General features: G+C 43.4%; 1 protein-coding gene across 3 annotated transcripts in view; it reads left to right on the top strand.

Moving 5' to 3' along the window:
* The first annotated feature begins 7,344 nt into the window (after positions 1-7,344).
* The window catches only part of LOC133355939 (corticotropin-releasing factor receptor 2-like), a 104,118-nt gene continuing 88,821 nt past the window's right edge, over positions 7,345-22,641 (top strand). For all 3 annotated transcript variants that reach the window (XM_061573386.1, XM_061573395.1, XM_061573378.1), the window contains exon 1: positions 7,345-8,819. In XM_061573386.1, coding sequence (XP_061429370.1) covers positions 8,778-8,819 — 42 coding nt within the window. In that variant the 5' untranslated portion in view covers positions 7,345-8,777. The remainder of the gene's footprint in view (positions 8,820-22,641) is intronic.

Below are 22,641 nucleotides of genomic sequence, written 5' to 3'. Positions count from 1 at the left end.
CGGCTGAGAATCGCCCCGAGTGGCCCCATAGACTTACATTCAAAGATGTTTTTTTTCGACCGGGGGGCGCTCCAATACATTCTCTATGACTTCCGGGAGGGCTCGCCCTAACGTGCTCACGTCATCATACGTAAGCACGTTTCATCCAACAATATAATTTGTCGCCACCTAGTGGAATCTTTAATAAAAGAAACTTGAGTGGATTCTATTAATAGTGAGCATAGAAACAAACAAGGAGATGTATTGTAAGAGTCACTTTATTTTTCATTAATATTAAAGAAGTGAAGTTGCCTTTACATGCTTAAGCTGTTAATGTATCCATTGCATGGGTGGACCTTATCCTTATCAATCATCCAGACATTTGCCCCCCCTGAGAGATTTTGCAGGAGCCGCCACTGGTGCTGCCATGTGTTGGCAAGGAGAGTTTCCCGCTCAAACCAATTCTTAAGGAAAGCATCGGCCCAGAAGGGCCACTCGACTGATGCGTTTTTCAGAAACAATTTTTTTTTTCTTTACGTGCAAAGATGAACTTATTGTCAAGTATTTTGTGACCCCCCTCCTCCCCCCCGAACCTCTGTGAAAGTGCATAACGAGTGTGTTATCCACAGATGACTTTGCTCTTTCAAAAAGAGTTGCACAGTTGTAAAATGGGTAGTTTAAGAGCCAATTATTCCAGAAGAACGAATCTACAATTCGGTCAGCAGTCTTTTCTTGGGCTTGGAAGAAACACGTCTGCAGTAAGGCCAAAAACACTGACATTTTTCACAAGATTAATTTACACTTTGTATTTCCAACTTAGTTTTTAACTTGTTCCCTTATCGTTAAGCAATTATAGACGTTACGGTATTAGGAGAGACTACAACAAATTATTTAGCCAATATTTCCCGTGAGTTTCTCTTAATGAGAATTTAAGCGCAAAACGTACATCTTTTTGTTCATGCAATTAGCATATATGTATCGTGTTTGCACCACACACAATATAATGAGATGTATCTGTTTCCATAAAGGACATGGGACCAAATCGTTTAATCGAGCACGTAATAAGGCCAGCATGGCACATGTGTGGGTAGTGTAGCCACCAGCACTATGGTCAACTGCCAGTGCTGACGTCCGCACACGGCATTAGCTCCTCGTTTGATGCCGAGTAAACCTAGGGGAAGCCCAATATATAAGCGAGTGATGCTTTCCATGGCAAAGAATCAAAGGCAGTTATTTGGTGCCACCTTCCCTAGCTGCTCTTAACACACAAAGACAAAGAACACCCCACATAGCCGTTTAAAAGGCTGTTCAGGAAAGTTCTGTTATCATGGACTTGTGAAGGTCGTCACATTTCACGAGTTGGTGGCCAGCCTTTCTCTCAGTGCTGATGTTTAAACCACCGCACCAAGTACTCATCTAATACCGAGTCGACCAAGTACAGACCGAGGACAGGTTCAGATATTCGCCACTGATTTTGGCCGTGAGTCGAAATCAAATACGGGCGGCTGGATTCATAGCGTGGTGCACTAACCACTGCAATTATGATAAAATCAGGTTCTCAAGTGTAGCAATTGTGATGATTACAGCACTGTCACGTACCACTGTCAACAGTGGTATGACATACATCCATGTTATGCAATTGACTGCAGCTAACGTCTGCATTTAGACCTGTATTTTTAATTCATTTTAATGCACACATTTCTGTCAATCTCTCCACTTTATATATATTTTTTAATATCGCCCGTCAGCCTATTATCTAATGAGACTCACAAATGTAGACACTGCTCTCGAGTTTGCGTGTTTAAACCGATGCTGCTTCTGCGCGCTGTTGATCGGGAAATGCCAGGACAGTCAACACTCGATTATCCAGGGTAAAGGAGGGGGGGGGGGGCGGGAAGGGGTAGCCCAGATAAAACAAAAACACAGACACTGCAAAACATATGTAAATTAGGCTATTTGTTATCTCTGCGATGCTTACATATGTAAGATGAACCACGGCCAATTTGGCGATGCCCGAACCACATTCGTAAAGGTGTCCGTCGCTGCAGAGCGAACCGCAGGGAGTGAGGCCATCTCGACCAGGCCCTGAACATGAACTACGTCTTCGGTGAAGAGCAGATGACGCTTCTTTAAAAAAAAACTAAAACTGTTTTTTTTTATTTTACCAGCTAAGGCCCACTGAGCTGTATAGTTCTTTTTCAGAAGCAACCTGGCCATAGATCATATCCAAATAAAGTGGCTTACCATGTGGAAATGTATAACAAACAAATACTATAAACGCATGTTTCTAAATGTGGGGGGGGGGACTGAAAGACCCTGATAAAAATCCACACGAGCATGGTGAGAACATGCAAACTCCAAATATATAGGCGTCAGGGTCCAGATTTAACCCATGACCTCCTGTATACCAGGCAAGCTAGTTAAAATTTCGCCACCATGGCGCCCAATATTTGCCCATCTCCTCTGAAGTGTGTTAGAGGATTCTAGATTTGAAGCTTTCGTGACTGCAAGGATTCTGCACAGCTGATGTATATCTGCACAGCTGATGTATGTATGTTGAACTTCTTTCGCACCGCTGCCAACCGCCCTAATCGAAGGTGGGGGGGAAAGGACAACAAACTAAACACAAAAACAACAGCTCTAAAGAGTGCAGCGCCAAATTAAATACTCACTACAATGACAATAGTTTAAGGCGCCCTTTTCCCCCCTTCCAACCCAGCTTATATATATGCTACAAGCGCGTGTGCTGTTTCATTCAGACGCTGTCGCTTCGACAGACCTGGTTTTCACCTGATGACGGCTGCTTGCGTTGTGGCCGAAACGTCGTGAGAATTATTTTATTATGTTTTATTTTTATTATTTTATTACTTTCCTTCTACGTGACTTTACCGAAAGAACCAAGAGGACGATTTGAAGCGTGTTTTATTTTTATTTGGGGGGGGGGGGGGGGGGGGGGACAGAGCTTTGTGACGTCATATTTGAGGGGGGTCTGACTTTTTGTGACGTCGTGTGACGATGAAGGAGGGGTAAAAAAATCGTCCTAAATCGCGTGACGTCATTTATGGACGGCCCCTAAGTTGATTGAGTTGATCTGACTTCCGCCTAAGGTGATATAATGGACTGCATGAAGGAATGACGAATGTATAATGTGGCTGCAGTTGTACTGCACAACGTGTCCGTGTTGTTTACGCTCCGACGTGTGTCTGCGGTCAAGTGGTCACTGAGTCACTGACCTTCGACGAGTAGGAGCAGCTATTAATAGAATCAGCGTGCACGTAAAAAGACGTGAATGCGCACAGTTAATCCGCAAATTTCCCACAGACAATGGTGCGTTAAGTGTATCCCAATGTAATATGAGACGCGGGGTTTTTGTTGTAGAAGTATGTGCATTTTATGTGATTACTGATAATGTTCGCGACAGTAGCATTTAATGTCTTGTAAATTGCACATTATAAATACAATTGTGGCAAACTTTAGCTCCAAAGCAGAAAATTAGTATTCCTAATTATCATTAAAGATAGAGATATACGTGTGTGATTAACAGTTAAAGAAGAGCATATCCTGCACCCTTTCTTTTTGTAACCAGTATTGACATGCCCCGCGTGGCTATTTTGTAAACAATCTTTCATCATTAAAATTTGTTGTGGAAGAATGTAAATTTTAGCACATTTAAGATGCAGTGTTGGGCCCACCATTTTTATTTTTTTTTAGTTGCATGACGAGTTCATAAAAAAAAACTCAGAAAATCATGATGGATAAATCCGGCCGAATCAGAAGTAAAAATAACCACAGTTAAAACTGGGACAAATATGTATAGTTCCTGATTTTTTTTTTACACATGCAATTCAGAAGCAATAAATAAGAACAAGTATAAATCACAATTCTGATTATGTAAGTGGGGTACTTTGTCTCTATTTTAATGTGTGCGTGTACTCGTGTTTGGAAATGTAAAGTCACATTGGACAAAAATCCTGACATTGCATAACTCAAATTTTCACAATGCATGTATTAAAATTACAAACGATTGTACACAATTCTTACATAATATATATAGAAACCTCCATTCGATATCTATAAATAAAAATTACTTAAAAGCATATGCATTTGTTTTACAAACAGCCTATTGTCATTCCTGACTTATTTTCACCATTTGCACAACACGTGGCTATGCTGCTGATGAGATCCCAAATATAGAATCCAGTCCAGAGCTGTGCTTGTTGAAACAAACGCTGATCTTTAACATACATCTGGACATTCAGAGTTATTATTTTTGGAACTCGGCTATTAAAAGTTATACGCTATATAATTGGAAGCATATTTGACAGTTTTGCCAGTGTGATCAGCCCTGAGCCAGTAGGTATGGACCCAAGGGTTCGACTCCCACCACAGACCTGTAATGTCTAGAGAAGATAATGTTGTCTGTTGTATAGTGGTCATTAAAGACACCACTGATTTTTGGAAAATACAGACAGTATGCTGCCATGGTGTAATGGATAGCACGCTGGACATGTAATCTCGAGGTCACCGATCAGATCTTCCAGCACGGAAGCTTAACAAATATGGCAGGTTTATTAAATCCCCCACCTCTGTCGAGCGGTATAAACGGGTAAACGGCAGTTAGCCGACGGCAGGTCACGTGTGGTGGGGTAAAGTGTGAAAAAATCAAGATTGAAAGTGTGAAAACTTTTACCTTTTCCAAGATGTCTAACCAGCATGGAAGAATAAATCAAAATATCTTCAAGAGCTCCCTCTAGCAGTGGAGTGAGCACAAGAAACAGCAGGGTGCACCTTGACATGTGTACCTTTTAGGTATTGTGAAATAATATCATACCCCCCCCCCCCAAATTTGAAAATAAAAACTGTACCTTTGAAGTTACATTTTACAGGGCGTTCTCATGGTTAAACAACGGACATAAAATAGACATTTGGTTTTGTTATGGAAAGTGTTGCCGCATCACAAATCAAATGAAATTTAAGAGAAATGGGTCTCACCTTGCTGAGAAAATACAATATACCGTGAGGTTTTTTTTTTGGGGGGGGGGTCCTGGCTGACCTTCCACAGAGATCATTTACTATGCACACTCAATGCGTCACATTCCATCCCAAGGTTACATGGTTTAAACACATTTTACCTGCACATATCATCGAGCTGAAACGAGGCATGCAGGCTTCCATATTAAACATTATTTGCCTACGCCCTTACCCACGTGTTGATTTGTTTTACAACGGCTCACTCATTGACGCATCACAAATAATTAGAGCATGTGTCGTGAACGGTACCGGTGGTCGTAGATTCCAGTGCAACGGCGATGAATGTTGGCCATTCACACGGAGCTGAATGACGTCTGTGTGAAAGACACCTCTCTTCGTTAGTAACGTCCACTAGGAGGCAGTAGAGCAAGTAGGTTCCTGACGTGCATGTCCTCTCCATCCCCATGAAGCCGTGGTGGTTTTTCTGGGTGCTCTCTCTATATAGTTTGTTTTTGACCCAAGAAAACCTCACAGTCTCAATATTCGTTTTCACTAGCCTCCTGTCAAGTTTCGCAACAGGAGGCGATGTTGCTTTGTGTAATCCCGGCAATTTTGCAGTACGCACTGGGATGTCTTTTTTCTTCCGATACCGGTTTCATTGTATGTTCTTTTTTAATATAGTAGTCGTCGTGGATAAACTGGCTTCCAACATAGGAATGTGGAATTTACACCATTTGTTTTAGACCATGAACAAATGCTCATTTGCACGAGCATTGTACTGTACTGTCACCTAAATTTAGTATTGAACATGCATTACAAACAACCATGGTCAATTAGATATTATCCACATATTCACTCAGCTTTTGGAATAAACTACAGATGCTGGTGTTTTGAGATAAAAAGTAGTTCGAAATCGATAGAAATGTAAAAAAAAATGTTTTACAGTATACCATGTTTAAAGCTCGGATAACAATTTACTGTACATCTTATTTTATCGCATAGATGCTTTTTATGTGCCATTCAGTAATAAAGGACAAATGTTTTTTGTTTACGTATCAAAGTTAATTTATTTATTTTCGAATTGTGACCGTGCTCGGTTTACAATTGGCATCTTATTTTATAATAAGTCCGCTTCATTCAAAAATGTGTTCTTAAAAGGCGTACGGATAAGCTATAAATTTAATAAGGCCAAAGTACACCTAATCAACAATGTATCCCATTCTAGAGCAGGACACATTCATATTGTGTATGCCTTCGAATGCAGCCAACAATAATCTGATTTAATTGTGCACATTACTTTTGCTTCTCAAATTACTACAGAAGGTTGGCAGGAACGGCGGACCCCACATGAGTGGGACAAACGCGTGGAAGAAGAAGAAGACGTCTTACAATTACTTACAGAGCAAACACATACTAATTAAATGATTACTAATCTATTATATAATTGCAATAACCCCCGCCCCTCCCATGCCTCTAATTTCTGCACCTGATGGGTTCAGTGATGACGTCGCCCAGCTCTATTTAAGACCGGAAGCAGGTCGATGGCTTCACGATTCTGGCAAATCGCCTGATGATGCTGGTTCATGTAATTACCAGCGAAACGTCGTACTACTCAAATTGTAAATGTCGTGGATTTACTCTCCAACACACCGGTGGGCTGAATGAGTCAACTAATTGGCGCGTTGTTTACGTGACAAACCTTCCTGGTTGTGTCGGGTGGTGGAGGGGTTAAGACACATTTATACTTACGCGATCTAACCCAAAAACCTTTCGATTTTAAGCTTTCTTGATTCGGTAAAGTTACGTAGAAGGGAAATAATAACACAGGGCTGTCGGAAAGACAGCCCTGTTCTTCGCCCGAGGACGGCTGCTTGCGTTGTGGCCGAAACGTCGTGAGAATTGTATTTGATTATGTTTTATTTTTATTATTTTATTATTTCCCTTCTACGTGACTTTACCGAAAGAACCAAGAAGACCAAAAACCTTTATTATGAGCTTCATTCACGTTTAAACAAAATAAAACGTGGAAAATAGACTGGGTATTTTAAACGGAATTGTTCGGTACCTTTTTTTTAATGGTCCCATACAAAACTACAGCCGAATATCCAATTATAATTGGCAACTCGCTGAATGCATTTTATTCGTGATTTGTTTTTTTCTCTTCTCACTTACATTAGGCAGAGCAGCCAATCCCCCTGCCTTAATCCTTTCCTTACTCCCCCCTCTCTCTCTCTCTCAGCGCATGTCAACACTCACTCACCCCCCCAAAATCCCACCCACCCCGTTCAGAGCAGTCACTGCGGTGGGCAGCCCACAGTCACGGTCACCCCCAGCCCTGCCTCTTTCTGCCGAGCTCATAAATAAAATGCGCAGTCGCGGCAGAACATGAGCGGAAGCTCTCCCGCCGCGTCCGAGGGTCTCAGGCGCACATGTTTAGCACAAAGGCAAAGTATTGCCATTGTACCCGCATCTCGGCAACCCTGCGCACTGCTCTGTCCATCATCAATGCCAGTCGAAGGTGTGAAGATTTCAGAAGAGCCGTGCGGAGAGAAGCCTTGAGGGAGATAAAGTTGCCTTCGCCTGCTGCTGCTGCTGCTGTGTATAGATGTGTTTATAACTAAAAAGGACACAAGGTGTGTTTTTTTTTGGGTGGAGGTAGCTATGTAGAGGAGCAAGCTGTTTCTGCACGGTGGTATTTGTATTTGAAGTGCGCGCGTGCTGTTTTGTAAAGGGGGGCTCTGTCCGATTGATTCCGTTGCTGCTGCAATAGCCCACGAGATTGTGGTGGGTCAGTGTCTGCTGCTACAGCATTGCTAACACGGGATCATTAATTGCGTTTGTACTGCAGCCGTCACGCTGTGTAGCTACGGATGATATTCGTGTCAATGTAATGTGCAACGTCATGTAATCTGCCTTTAAAACGTGTGCAACTTTACCGTTTAAGCGATCGAGAAATAGAATTGTCCTAAATTATGTTTGTCAATTGTGGTACAGCACAAGTGTAGCGGGGCATTGCGCGTCAATATATGGTCCAATAGTATAAGGAAAGCTTGTGCTTTTATAGTCCGTGGCTTTGCGTATGATTCGAATATAAAGCGCTCATGATTGAAATGTTTCAGGAAAACGCGTGAGTCGTATTGTGCTTGCCACTGTGCAATAGTTAGAAAAGAGTTTTCACATTCTCGGGTTATATCTAATACGCGTGCATTTATTAACCAAACGTCTATGGCAGTACAATGTATGTGAACACTGTTATGAGCCTCGGGCAGTGGATAAAATCAGCCCACGAGCTCTAGGAGAGGTTGTATACTTGCGAGCAGCACATAGCCGCACAGTGCTCGCTGCCTGCTGTTTTGCACGGATATAGTCTTGCCTAGCCGCGAAGTCTATACACAGCTGGACAGATGTAGAGTATAATAGTCATCTGTTACATGCGTTGTTGGCTTATGTGTAAGCGTACTGGCTGTAAATTATTCTTTCTGGCCCCTCGAGTAGGATTACTCCGCTGGGTTGTTTTATTGGAGTAATATACTGTCGATCAAACTTTAGCTATTGTAGTTCATATATTGTTAATAGGTCATAGATTCCGAACATATTGAGCAGAACGGACAGGCTACGTTGCACGTGCAACGCCACGTGACGCTGGACTACCCAAAAGTCCCGAGCAGCTAAAGAGGATAGGGCTCATGATTGAGATTAGTGTGCATCTGTGCGCACGCTGTATACAGAAAAGTACAATAGCGTAGCAGCCAAGCGGGTGAAATGTAGTGAAGAATTCTCAAACTCTTACAATCCATCAACCGATCATCACGGTGAAGATCGCGGCCATGGGGTGCCCCCCTGTCATCCGTGATGCCCGCACCGCGCAGGTGAGTTGAGATGCACTGTCACGGTTCTGTGTGTGTGTGGATGTGGACACCCTAGGGAGCGGTGGCATAGTGGTTTGCGTGCTGCGCTACGAACTCTGCGATCCGAGTTCGATTCCCGCTCATGGCCACCACCAGTGACAAAGTGTCTGGACCTGTCCTGGGCCTTCCATATGTCGACTTGAACTCAAATGAGTACCTGGTGCGATGTGTAAACATCCCCACTGGGGAGACAAAGGCGGCTGGACATGGCCACCTACCCACTTCATGTGCAGTGTCGGCCTTCATAGGTGCTCGCTAGCAGCACTTGCCACAAAGATATGTTAAGGTTAAAGGGGGGGGATCTTTGTCTTTGTGTGAACGCTATTGCTGTGGTGGTGTTCTTTGGAGCATGCCCAACGAAAGCAAATGTTTAATTGGTCTCATTTTGCAATCGATTAAGCAATATCAAGTATGGTAAGTTAATTAAAAGTTGCATTGTGTACGTTTTTGAGCGACGTGAATTTAACTACTCTACTCTATATCTCTTAACGTGTCGTGGTTTCCCTTCCATGTAGCCCTGTCCATGATGTTTATTCAAGAGCTTTGCATTAGATACCCCTCCCAGTTGCATCCAATTGTTCAAATTGCTTCTGTACTTAATTCGCTGCCTTCCCCGGCTTCTTGTTCCTCTAATTTTTCCAGTCAGAGCATTGCCTTCAGTCTCACTACATGTCGAAGAATTCTAATGTTTCTCTGTATATAATTGTTATTAATGTTCTTTTGTAGCTACTTTCCAGAATACATTTACGTGCTCACCTTGTCTATCCATGAACTATATATCAGCAGAGGTCAGTTAAATATCTCTCCACATGCAAATACAATTCGTATGTATAGGACAACAAACTAAGAGTTCTAAACAAAATTCGTTTTCAATCAAGACTTAAAAGTGCATGGCTTCAGGGGCTTCCTAATATCGAGAGAAAGGAGCTTTCCAGACGGCCGCAGAAGCGCATCTGAAATCAGGCGATGGATCCAGTGACCGTCTTTGTTTAAAAGCCCAGTCAAAGGCCCCTGCGTGATTATATCAGTCCATCGGCCTATTGTCCTATCAGAACAATATCATCCAGCAACATTTTTCTTAAGCAGGAAAACTATGGACCGGTTTCGACATTCTGGGTCTCATCAGCAAGGCATAATGAAACTGCGTTGAGCATATCGTGAGACCTCTTTTGCCAGTATCAAAGTATAGGTTTTACCCTTTCTGGCGAAAAAATATCTTCAAACGCCACGTACCATCACTGTGGCCTGCATTGACCACACGTATTAGTATTGTGGTCTGCATTGAGCACACGTATTAGTATTGTGGTCTGCATTGGGCACACGTATTAGTATTGTGGTCTGCATTGAGCACACGTATTAGTATTGTGGTCTGCATTGACCAAACATAATAGTACTGTGGTCTGCATTAAGCACACGTACTAGTGCGTACACCACGCGGTGTTTGAACATCTTAACACCTAAATTTCGATTTAAAGCTTTCGTGACTGCAGGGATTCATCTTCTTGGTTCTTTCGGTAAAGTCACGTAGAAGGGAAATAATAAAATAAAATAAACATAATAAAATAATTCTCACGACGTTTTAACACCTGTTTCATTGCCAGGAAGGGTGAAACCCATTCTTTTAACGTGCTGAGCATGCATGCATTCAGGCTTTGGTATCCCAACCCCACCATTCCCACTCGTCCACCCACATTCCCACTTGTAACGGTCACGCAGCGGGCGTTAGAACTTCAGCGGCCGTGAGCGGAGAGCCGCCACGTGCCCCCCTGCTGGACGCGTTCCGCTACTACGCCGTTCTGGCGTCCAGCGGTGACGGATCAAACTCGCGCACAATTAAATACCCCCCCCAACCACCACAACCACCACCATCACAACAACCACCAAAAAAAAGTGAACGCACCTCGTTCAATAACTCTACATTTTTTGTGTTTGTTAAAGGGAGATAAATATATAGCAGGCGATGGCCCAATGATAGCGCGCATAAAGAAGGGTCGTTGAGTAATACAATAATAAACATAAAACAGACCTGGTTTCACCTGAGGACGGCTGCTTGCGTTGTGGCCGAAACGTCGTGAGAATTATTTTATTATGTTTTATTTTTATTATTTTATTACTTCCCTTCTACGTGACTTTACCGAAAGAACCAAGAAGAGGGGTCGTTGACTGAAACGTCGCCTATTATATGTGTGTTCTTCCCTTTTTGACGTCACAGTTGTTGTTGTTGTTGTTGCTGTTGACGAATGTGTCGAGTTTGTTGTTGTTATTTGTGCTCTGGCGTCACTGCGAACGAACGCAGTGACGCCATACAATGTGTGCTCAGACGCAAATGTGACAGTTGTTTGTGATGCTATGCGATGCAGTGCAATGCAACAGCATCGTATGTTACTGCATTTTGCCTATGTTTCACTCATTAATGAAATATACGTTGCAATTACATTGTTTCGTGGGCGTATGCGTTTTACATACACGCACGCGCATACATTATGCACGGGAGTACAAACCAGGGTTGTTAAAATCGGTGCACAAAAAAATAGCAAAACCGGTAACCCCGTGGAAGAAACGGTTAACGGTTTGCTATAGGTAGAAGAATGAGCACTTTTTGTTTTACTGAGAAACGAAGGTAGGCTGCTGCATACATGTCACGTTGCATGCATTCTGTATGTCCTACAGCACAAGTCAGTGTGTCTTGCACACAACGTGTTTATATGTTCTGGCTTTAGTTTCAAGGGCAGTACAAGCATACTCTTTGTATACACGCCAGACGCTGCCACAATGTTTTTTTTGTATTGAAACGCACTCAAATCAATCCTCTGCTTTAAGTTGAAGGCTTCCTCCTACGGGCTTGTTTAAACCATACTTCACCACGCCGGTCTGTGCGGGTTGGTGAGGTGGCGCGTCCCTCGCACCTGTTCAGATGACCTTCACCACAGCCGTGGAATCAAACTCGTGTGTGTAACCGGGTTCACAGCGCAGCGTGCGCTAACCGCTGCGCCACCGCTCCTCCGCAATGTGGATTTTTTTTTATAGCGTAATAGCATGTGCTGACTGTGCTTGTACTCTTTATACTAAAAGAGACGGTGACACCAGGTCTAATGCTCGAGTAGATTTCCACTATTGTGCCCGAATGGTGTCAGCGATATGTGCATTGATGTTTGGAGTTAATGTGCTCAAAATGAATACGTGTGCATAGGCTATTGTGTTACATAGTACTCTCTGACTCTCAAGCCAGCCGAGTGTATACATAATCGTGAAGTGTGTGTATATGTACACGTTCGCGCGAAGCGTACATCATATGACCGTGCACTGAAATAGGATATATTATGCACAGTGGTAAATATTTCATCGACGCGAACCTTACACGTGGCATGGAATGCACTCATGAATGGTATCGGGCAAGCATTTCCAATTCAGGACCTTCCATACTGACAGTCTGCATAGTCGGCGAGGCTGTTATGAAGTGAACCTGGCCACCTGAGTTTGATTCCTCCCCCCACCCTCCTCAGCTATATAAACCCTTGTCATAGCCATCTCTTCGGCATACCTCAGCAACTGTTTTCGGTGTGGTGGTCCCCACCTGATGAAGGACGCTTGTGTTGCGCCCGAAACGTCGTGATTTAATTTAGTTGTTTTCATTTTTTGTATTTTTTTTATTTAATTATTATTTTCATCTACGTGACTTTACCGAAATAACCAAAAAGGATGGATCCGTGCAGTCACGAAAACTTCAAATCTAGAAGAAAAAAACACCTAATTTAGATTCCCCACTCCACAACTCGCCGCCCCCCCCAACCACCACCACCCCTTCACCAACTCACACTGACCGGCGTGGTGAAGTATGGTCAAATTGACAATCGTCACACGGTCCTGACACGAATGACACATTGAAGGGACGTGTTCACCCTGCAGTGGATAGACACAGAGCTGAAAATTATACATTACACATCGCATTGCTATTATATATAAGTTAAACGTTAAATATGCAAATGACACATATACATCATTAGTAAGTATAAGCGTGCATTTATGATATCCGTTAAATGTCCGTGCTTTGATTCAATATGCCCGTTACACTATTAAGTATAATCTGTGAGCTATAAATAACTTTAGTTTCTTCCCTCTATCCTTGACGAATCACTGCCATTACCAAATACTGTGCCATGCAGCACCCATGTCAGCTTTTAACTGTGACCTATCAAAACATATCTACAACATTCGTAAAGGGAACTAAATAGAAAACGCAGTATTATAGAGCCCGTGGACTGACGTAAAACTAATCCTCTATCGCTACAACCATGGTTACTGTCTCTGCGAAATTCACGCATTGATTCCTCCAGCCAGACTGTGTTCAACCACCACCAGGTCACAACAACACATTCACTCACCCAATACCAATACCCACCATTCGCGGCGACGTCACAACGGCGCCTGTGCCAGGCCAGGTGCACTTTAAGGCCACGTGAAGTGTCGAAGGCTCGCTGACAGGAGATCACGGGACAGACCCAGGTGCCATGGGTCAGCTGACTGAGACGATTGGTAGATGCACCAGTTGTATCCCCTACTGTGCCAACTTGCTGTATTTTAGCCACCCGGCGCTCCGCTCGTTGTTGTAAGTGTCGCTACTCTTGCCCTCCGTTGTTGTTGGAGGACGACTGCCTCCAACTGCCCAGTAGCGTCCTTCACGAGCCTCCTCCATAGAGGCCGATTTTGACACCGCTGGTACCAGTCGTCGGCAATTCCACTCAGCTCCACGTCCTCCCGTACCGCATCAGTCCATCTCTTCTCCAGCCCATGTCGTGCCCGTTTAGCCCCCTCTATGAGTCCAAACAAAAGATGCTAGGGGAAGCGGTGGCTGGGCAAGTGGGCTACTTGACCCAGCCAACGCAATCTTGTCTGCCGGAGGACCTCATTGATAGGAATGTGTCTAGATCTTTCAAGGATTTGTGAGCTCTTCAAACAATCCAGCCTGGTTAAACCCACTCACTCACTCTCACCCACTCACTCGCCCATCGACTCAGCCACTCACTCTCACACACTCATGCACTCTCACCCACCCACTCTCACCCACGCACTACACTCCAGGACAATACCGCTTCTCTTTCTTTCCCCTCTCACACTGATCCACTTCGGCATTCCCTCTCATTGTCTCTTTTTTCCAAAAGTGTATTACAAACTCGCTCAATTCAAGAGACATATTACTTACCTCTTTGCTATTACAACTTCAATAGTGCTGTTTGTTGCTGGCCACTTGGCACCTTTGGCCTTCAGGCCTTCGCTCTGCAACTGCGATACAATAAAACTCCATGGAAAGGCAGAAGTATATTTTGTATTTATCACTCATTGAGCTATAACATATTTATCTGCCTAGTCTTGGTATCAAATGCCACATAACAACAAATTCTAGCAATACACAGGCGCAATGAGCTCTAAATGAACATTACAGTGAATTTAATTAAATTGCACGTAATGTACCATAGCCCAGGCGTCTGGACAATGTAGTAGTCGAGAGACCTAGTTTTCAAGGAGCTGGAAGTTTTAATTTGACCACTGTGCAATCATTTCTCTGTGGGATTACCAGAGAAGACCATCTGCTGTTGAGTGGACGTTGAAGACTCGGTGGAATCGTTTAACGGAGTAGGGATGTTGCATGCCGTTATCTTAGACTCCATCCCCAATTATGAAAAGTAACTCTATCTGCTATAATAATCCATTCGTATATGGGTGTATATCTCTTTTGTACATGCTTACCAGCTCTCAATGCACCCTTACTTACTGTAAGAGTCAAATCAAGTTGTGGCTCAGTGGTCAAATAAGAATTGTGTGCGTCTCATTGTCATTGCAAAGCCCAAAGCCAGTGGAGGAAGTTACTGATTCCTGTGGTGAGGGTCATCCTTTCCACATGAAGACCCGTGTTCGTTTGTGTTCAATATCACTATTATATAATACATTATAAAAATACTAGCTGCCCTTTATTTATCAAGCCAGCCTCATTGATTCGCCACGGGTAAATCAGAACTCATTTTTTTCAGGAGGGTCCCAAATTGGGATGTTGGGTCACGTCATCCGTATGCAGTGTGTTCACGTGGGAGCAAAGCACCCCAGGAAAGCCAACATACAGAGTGGACTGCACTCACAAACTACAAATTCCACGCAAACAAAAATCAATCGTGGCATGTCGAGTGGGTATGCGTACATTTGTGGCAGGTTAAATAAGCAGCCCAAATCCCAATGACACGGGTCAAAATGATCATTCTTGATTTATTCATTACTCTGGATATTGCCATAGGCACTTTTATATTTTGATCTTGCATTCGCAAAAATGTTATCTGCATGAGGCTCATTGAAAAATTAATGCAAGTTTCTCAAATACAAAAACCTGTCGCCTACGATTTTTAAAATGCACTTACTGGAACAGTGGCATATGCAACAATCATCAGGTAAAGTGCAAAGAAAGCGTTAACAATCCATCGAGCATTTTATTTGTTTATGTCCGATTGTATTTCTTACCGAGGGCAGATTGCAGAGCCGGGGTCAGCCGCCGCCATAACTTACTCAAGGCTTCGGAAGCAAAAGAGCAGCGCCATATTCACAAAGATTAAACGGCTTAAACGATATGTGAGAAATACAAACAAATATGCCTCACCAGATAAGTAACATTTTATCATTTATTTGACGTGTAAATGGACTGGTTATGTGGAAATGTCTTAGTATTTCAATCATGCAGTTTAATAGGATAGTGGTCAATGCTTTTTATAATATTAATAGTAATTAATTGCTCTTTCTTAATCAAATACTGGATGAAGGTGGAGCAGCAATTTCGTTCAATAAGCGCGGTTGGCTACGTACGGTGCGAAAGAAGTTCAAAATACATGCATACGTTTGAGCATAATTGACCGCACGGGTCAGTGAGGGTTTTTGAAAGCAGCACCCACAACTGGTTCAAATATCGATTGCCACTGATGTTAGCCGTGGCATGGACTCTTAACTCTTGTTGCTTGCGCTACACAGCGCAGTGCGCTAACCATTGCATTGCGATGCCAACCAACTTAAATAATGACACAAATTGTCATTTGAATACGATCTGGCCTTCAGATAATGTAAGCAGCACCAATGTAAAAAAAAGTCGTCAGACTATTCACTCAGTCGGTGTCAGACAACGATTGTCACACTGATCGTCTATGTTGTGAATGTTTAGCCCAGAGGTGGAAATAACCCACTTGTATGGCATTTACCAGGACATAGGATTATTAATGTTGACTTCCAAATTAATGAAACGTATTTTATTGACCCCCAAAACGATGGTGGGCTGAATCTCACAATAATTATTTTATTTGGAGAGACTGTCGCCTGTCATTGGAATGTGGAACTTCCACCATAGGCTCAGGGCCACCCATGGATGTGAGCGCTGCCAAACACTAATTTGCTTGGGCAGGGAGAAACACTTTGAGTTTAGCTTATGGACAGTTTGGCAGCAACAGAAAATACTGCGAAAATGTTGGGAATTGCGTTTTTTCTATATATATTTGGAACACTTAAACTTGGCTTTGTCAGCTGTTTGACATTTTTGCAAACGGGCAGTTGTGTAAAGAGAACAAGGTAGCGGGCAAGGCCTGCTTGTCTGTTCGTGGCATTCTGTATGCTCCCACCGATGTGGCTGCTGCTGCTGCTGCTGCTGCTGCTGCTGCTGCTGCTGCTGCTGCTGCTGCTGCTGCTGCTGCTGCTGCTGCTGCTGCTGCTGCTGCTGCTGCTGCTGCTGCTGCTGCTGCTGCTGCTGCTGCTGCTGCTGCTGCTGCTGCTGCTGCTGCTGCTGCTGCTGCTGCTGCTGCTGCTGCTGCTGCTGCTGCTGCTGCTGCTGCTGCTGCTGCTGCTGCTGCTGCTGCTGCTGCTGCTGCTGCTGCTGCTGCTGCTGCTGCTGCTGCTGCTGCTGCTGCTGCTGCTGCTGCTGCTGCTGCTGCTGCTGCTGCTGCTGCTGCTGCTGCTGCTGCTGCTGCTGGAGGGACTGCCCATTGTTTTGCCTGAGATTCCTTTTTTCGCGACCCAAAATACACTAAAAATGTCCATCGCCGCGGGGTAGGGGTGTGACGACCTGGCAGATTGCTCTGCAAAGAACAAACAAGATGTTGATGCGTAACCACACGTGGCCATTCGTGTCTTTGGCAGCTACGATAAATACGGATGCAGACGAGTACCTGAACGACATCGCATCGTGTTACTGAGATCTCAAACATGAGTAGATCTCAAACATGAGAATGCCCCGTACAGAAGTGTGCTCCATCGTGGTGAGGTCGCAGTGTCTCCACGCCAACTCGCGCGGGGCAGCATTTACCTCTATTGGAAGCTCTGAGCCAATGGTGGAATTTCTGTATTCTCTGTGGCAGAGGTCGCTCGCTACCTTTGTACGATACGTCTCAAAACGTGTATCATATTTTATGAATCCTAAAGTTTGAGATGGGAAAAATTGGGCATGTGGACCCCTGGTGGAAATCCAAAGCACAATTACTGTTAGCTGTAGTCAAATTACCCACCATGTGTCTGATCATGTCAGATCTCAGAAACAAAGCAGAGATAGGTCCTGCATCGTGTTTGGGATGGACAACCAATCACACATTGTTGTAGTTTACACAGATGCAGAGCAGGTAAGCAAAACCCAGAATTATATTACACTTCCTGCATCTATGCTCCTCCCCACCAACCTACACTGACCAATATGGTGAAGTATGGTCAAATAACCCTCCCCACTCATCCCAGCAGTGGATTTAATCAAGGTCTGTAGATGTACTTATTTATTATTATTATTATTGTTGCACATGAGTGAAATCATAGAATAGCATTTTTGCAATCCACGGAAATGTACAGAACAACTTAACATTGCTATCCAGCTATTATTGTTTTGTCAGCATGTGGGATTTATGTTGCATCGAGGTGAGTTGTGGCACACTTAATTTATCGTCTTAAAAAAAGGAGTCTTCATAAGAACCCATTTGTAAAACGTCCTCAAATTGTGCCCTTGAATGTGATGTCAGCCTGAGTCTGGAACACCTGTACACACACAGACTACTGCTGTGTAAAGAATCGGGAAATGCCTTACACAGTTTTGACTTTCAGAACCGTATACCTTGCGACGTTGTAGTAACATTGTCATGAAAAACGCAGGATATGTTTTTCAAGCAGCTCTGTTGTTGTTTCCAAAGCGTTGCTATAGCTAATGCTCGTCTGAATGTATTTTTGCCTTCCCAGTGACAGGTAATTTGTAAACGTTTAAAAAAAAATACTGTTTGTGTTCAGAAGCTTTGCAGTCGTTGTAACCAGATGAGAGCTCGCTAGGCAAAGTAAGCACCGTTGATATGTTGAGTGCTTACTTATACTGGTAGGAACCACCTGGTTCCACCAGCCCACAGGGGATTATTGTGTCCGTCCATCCGTCGTGCATCCAAAAATGGGAGGGGTCGGGCTGGGTGGAGAGGGGAGGGGCTGGGTGGGGAGGGTAGGAAGGGGCTGGGTGGGGAGGGGAGGGGCTGAGTGGGGAGGGTGGGGCTGGGTGGGGCTGGGTGGGAGGGGTGGGGCTGGGTGGGGAGGGGCTGGTCACCCCGTGGTGCCCTTATAAAACTGAACGTTTAACCTACTCACGCCGGCTTGTGCCCGCCCTCACAGTCGGCGATATTTGCCGAATACACCACGCCGCCGTTGACCCTGGCCATTGACCGATCAAGCCAACGTTCCTACCAGCTCCCTCCGCAGGGATGTGTTAATTCTCAGGCCAGTTGGTCGAGTGAGCAGCTCGCAATCAGAAGTTGTGAGTTCAATCCCGGTCGGAGGGTTGACTCGGCCCATCAAGCCTCCTGGGGTTGATAAAGCAGGTACCACTTTGTGGGTTCAGTATGAATCGTTTTGGGGTTTAGATCGGGTCAATATGTATCGTTAACCCACCACCGCCCGACACAGCCACAAAAGTGGTGTTGTCCTATGGATAGACTTACCCCTGCCATATAAACATGGAATTTCCATAACTGGTTCAGGGCGGTAAATAAAAGATACACACTGCCTCAATGCTCGTTTGAGCTGGAAGCCAGTGATTCATATAGCGATTAATCTTGCTGAGTTCAAATCCAGGTCAGCAATCAAAATTAGTAGCTTATTATTGAGGAGTCCATGAAATGAGTACCATTTGGTAGCAAGTCATTGTGGATTGTGCTGTGGAAAGATCGGTCCTTCTCAGGTGAATGGCTTTCCACATCTACTGACTATGTACAGAATGTAGCCATTCCGGGTGCGTCTGTCAATCAGTCGGAAAGGGTAACAAAGCTCCTTTACTTTGATGTCACGAGTGTGGATCCTAGTTGAGATCGACAGCTGAGGGGAACACTCACATTTCTTTCGGTTTAACATGTCAACAACTTACTTCCTGTACTAAGTGATAGGGTATATAGGTGTGTGTTTCGCTACCAAAGAATTCAATAAAATAACACGTCCATTATCATTCCTAATTAATTTCTGCCAGAATTATGGCAACTGCCTAATGATGCCCATTCTACTTATCAGTGAAACGTCATACTACCCAATTGTTAAATATAGTGAAACAGTAATATATTGGCACGTTTCTTCACCACGTGACAACTTTTTAAATTGGCTGCTTTGGGTGAAGTCGGGTTTATGACACATTTTACAGATGCAATATGACCCAAAAATCAATTATGAATCGTAATATTGGTCACTAAAGTCTATGTGTTGAAGTCCATTATCCTTTGAACTTCCTGAGTAAATGATTTTCAGCAACATTTTATCCTTTTTACGGCTTAAAATTCAAAACGAGGTCAGAGTTTGACTGCTTCAACAAATGAAGTTCAAGTTAATTTTGTTTAACCGGGTAAGAGCTCAAGAGACCAGGATAGTCTCATTTGAAAGAGTGACCTGTGCCATTAGGTTGCCAGTAGGGAGAACGTATTGTTACACATTATCCCATGTGAGTCATTTGTGCGTAATTTCAAATTTGGCAAATTTGGACTCTGAAGTATGGTGCTGTAAAGTGTGGTTCAGAGGCACTCGGGTCTGATATATCTTAAGAGTCATTTTAGTTTTGGTGGTGTAACAGGCCATTGTCTCTTCGGTTATTCATGAGCTGTTACCCACAATGTCACCAGCACAGCAACAAATAAATTCGTAACATATTTGTAGTACAGCCTCCTGAAGGTCACGTGTAACTGGGAGGGGGTATAAATACTTCGAGGTAATGGTCTGAAGGTTGAATTTCTTAATCCAGCAGTGCACCGAGAACCACCACCAATTGATGATAACGATAGACCAAGTCGTTTATGCACTTTAATTACATTAACATAGCAATAGGGTGCAACTTACATTTCTGCGCTATAATTGGTTGGGAATTTTTTAATTAAACATTTAAAGCCAACAATAATGGCGTGATTTTTCTGGAGCAATAATCTCTCTCCATGCACATTTAAATATATACGCCCTTATTGTCGGTGCAATTAACTGAGATAATGCTCAAACATGGTAACCATCTTTGTCCACAATCTGCCCATTACACAAAAACCTCTCGAACCATTCTGGGAAGAAAAATAAATAACTCAAAAGAGTTCCCCCAAAGGTCATTAATTAGGAATTTAAATTGCACATCGACGGTCTTTTCAACCTTAATTATTTTCACGAAGTTTTGTAAGCAGAATTTCCCCTGCGAGCCCTATCACGTGTGTGGCTGTGCTAAGAACTCACCGAGCAACTTAATTGCCTTTGAAGGCGTGCGGCGGGAAAAGTGGATGCAAGGCTCCCCCAAACACCGAGGGGCTTTTCAAATCAGAACTTACCGACAAAAAAAACTAAAAGAAGTGTTCATGCTACGCCGTGGCAGCTGCGTGTTGTCATCAGACTTGGGAATGAGACAGCGTTGTGTTCCAAGTGGGACTTGTCAAATTCTCCGTGACAGGTGAACCCAAATGTGATTGAAAACTTCATTGCTTTTAACCGGTTCCTTCCCAACTTGCGCGACATGGGGCATTTTTGTTTACTTAATTATGGGGATTCGAACTCATAGTTGTAACTTTACAAGATCGTTCCAATGGTTTTTTTTTATTTGGTGAAAGCAAAACCGAAAGCAGAATTATCTTCTATTTCGCCACGCAATGAATATTGTTGAGTCCATCAGCCTATCGGATTTCCAGACCGCAATACTATCAAACGGCATTGGTTGAAGCAAAAACATTTCTGAACCGGCTTCAGCCTTTATGGGTCTCATCAGCAGATCCAGACCCATTGGAGCGCTGTCTTTCTGACAGCTCTGTTCTTCACCTGAGGACGGCTGCTTGTGTTGTGGCCGAAACGTCGTGAGAATGTTATTATGTTTTATTTTTATTATTTAATTGGTTCCCTTCTACGTGACTTTACCGAAAGATCCAAGAATATGAATCCATGCAGTCACGAAAGCTTTAAATCGAAAAATAAAAGATCCAGGCTTGTTAAACAAATGGTGTTGAGTGCGTGTAATGTTTACTTTTGTTCCATTACGAAGCGTTTCTCTTCTTGAGGGGGTGCAAGTGGCATATATATAGCGCTGCTATATGCAACCATATCTCAAAAGCCTGCACGAAATAGTTATAGGGTATGCATCAGAGGGGAAAGGAAGCGTATACGAACTGTGTATACAGATGCGTGTGGGAGGTGAAGTAGTGTCTGGCATAGCCTGATGAGAGTAGAAAGATCTGGAGTCTGGACTTGAAGAAGGGCGAGGAGCTCTTTCAAAGGGAAAGAAACTCAATTTATAATCAAAGCCAAACATATAATGTCCAAATATTAACAGCCATGATTGATCCACTGCTGTATGAAGGCCTCCCCAAAGCTTCCCCTGACGCCTGTATATTTGGAGTTGTCATGTTCTCCCCGTGGTCGCGTGGATTTTTTTTCTTCGGGTCCTCCGGTTTTTCCCGCCACAATTATAATCAACATGCGTTTCGAGTATTCGGCCGTTATAAATGTCTACGTGATAAGCCACTTCATTGAGCTATCGCTTGTGGCCGGTTCGCTTCTGAAAAATAGCTATATATCTCAGTGGGACATACCTGGTCAAATAAACACAAAATCGTTTAGTTTAAAATTTATCCTAGGCAGCTTCCAATAAATCATTTACAGCCAATTTTCGCAGCTGGATTAAGGTCTCCTAATGCCATATAGGTCATGGGGCTTATTTGAGTATACTTCGCCATGCTGGCCAGTGCTGGCTGGAGATGAGGGGGCTCACAACTGGTTTCGATGTCACTCGTCACCACAGCCTGATGTTAGTTGAACTCGGGACACTGTTCATGGCACAGTTCACTTACAATCGCCCTCACTTTAAGCGTGGAGCCCAAGACAATGTTCAGTTATTTCCTGAATTAAAGTTGTGACAGACAATTCATAATTTTGATTACCTCAGGATTTTAATTTTACGCTTATAGCAAATAAAAATTTGTCCTACCTGAACTAGATTTTACACACTAATGGTGTTGTTTTATCTTGCAAATAGCCTTGTCCCCCGAACTTAGGCAATGTTTAACCATAACCTACATATGCTTGGTTCTTTCGGTAAAGTCACGTAGAAGGGAAATACTCAAATAAGAAAAATATGAAAAAAAATTGTTTATATTTTAATGATTCTTTTATTATTTTATTATATATCTTCTACCTGACTTTACCGAAATAACCAAGAATATGAATCCCTGCAGTCACGAAAGATTTAAATCAAAACATAACCTACATTTTAACCTTTGACGACTGGCTGTGTCCTCTCCACTGAGGACAC

This window comes from Lethenteron reissneri, chromosome 7, assembly GCF_015708825.2.
Source record: "Lethenteron reissneri isolate LAM-NWPU_2019-01 chromosome 7, ASM1570882v1, whole genome shotgun sequence".
NCBI classification, from domain to species: Eukaryota; Metazoa; Chordata; class Hyperoartia; order Petromyzontiformes; family Petromyzontidae; genus Lethenteron; species Lethenteron reissneri.
Note: the sequence above shows the minus strand (reverse complement) of the source record. Positions and strands in the feature narration are given on the sequence as shown.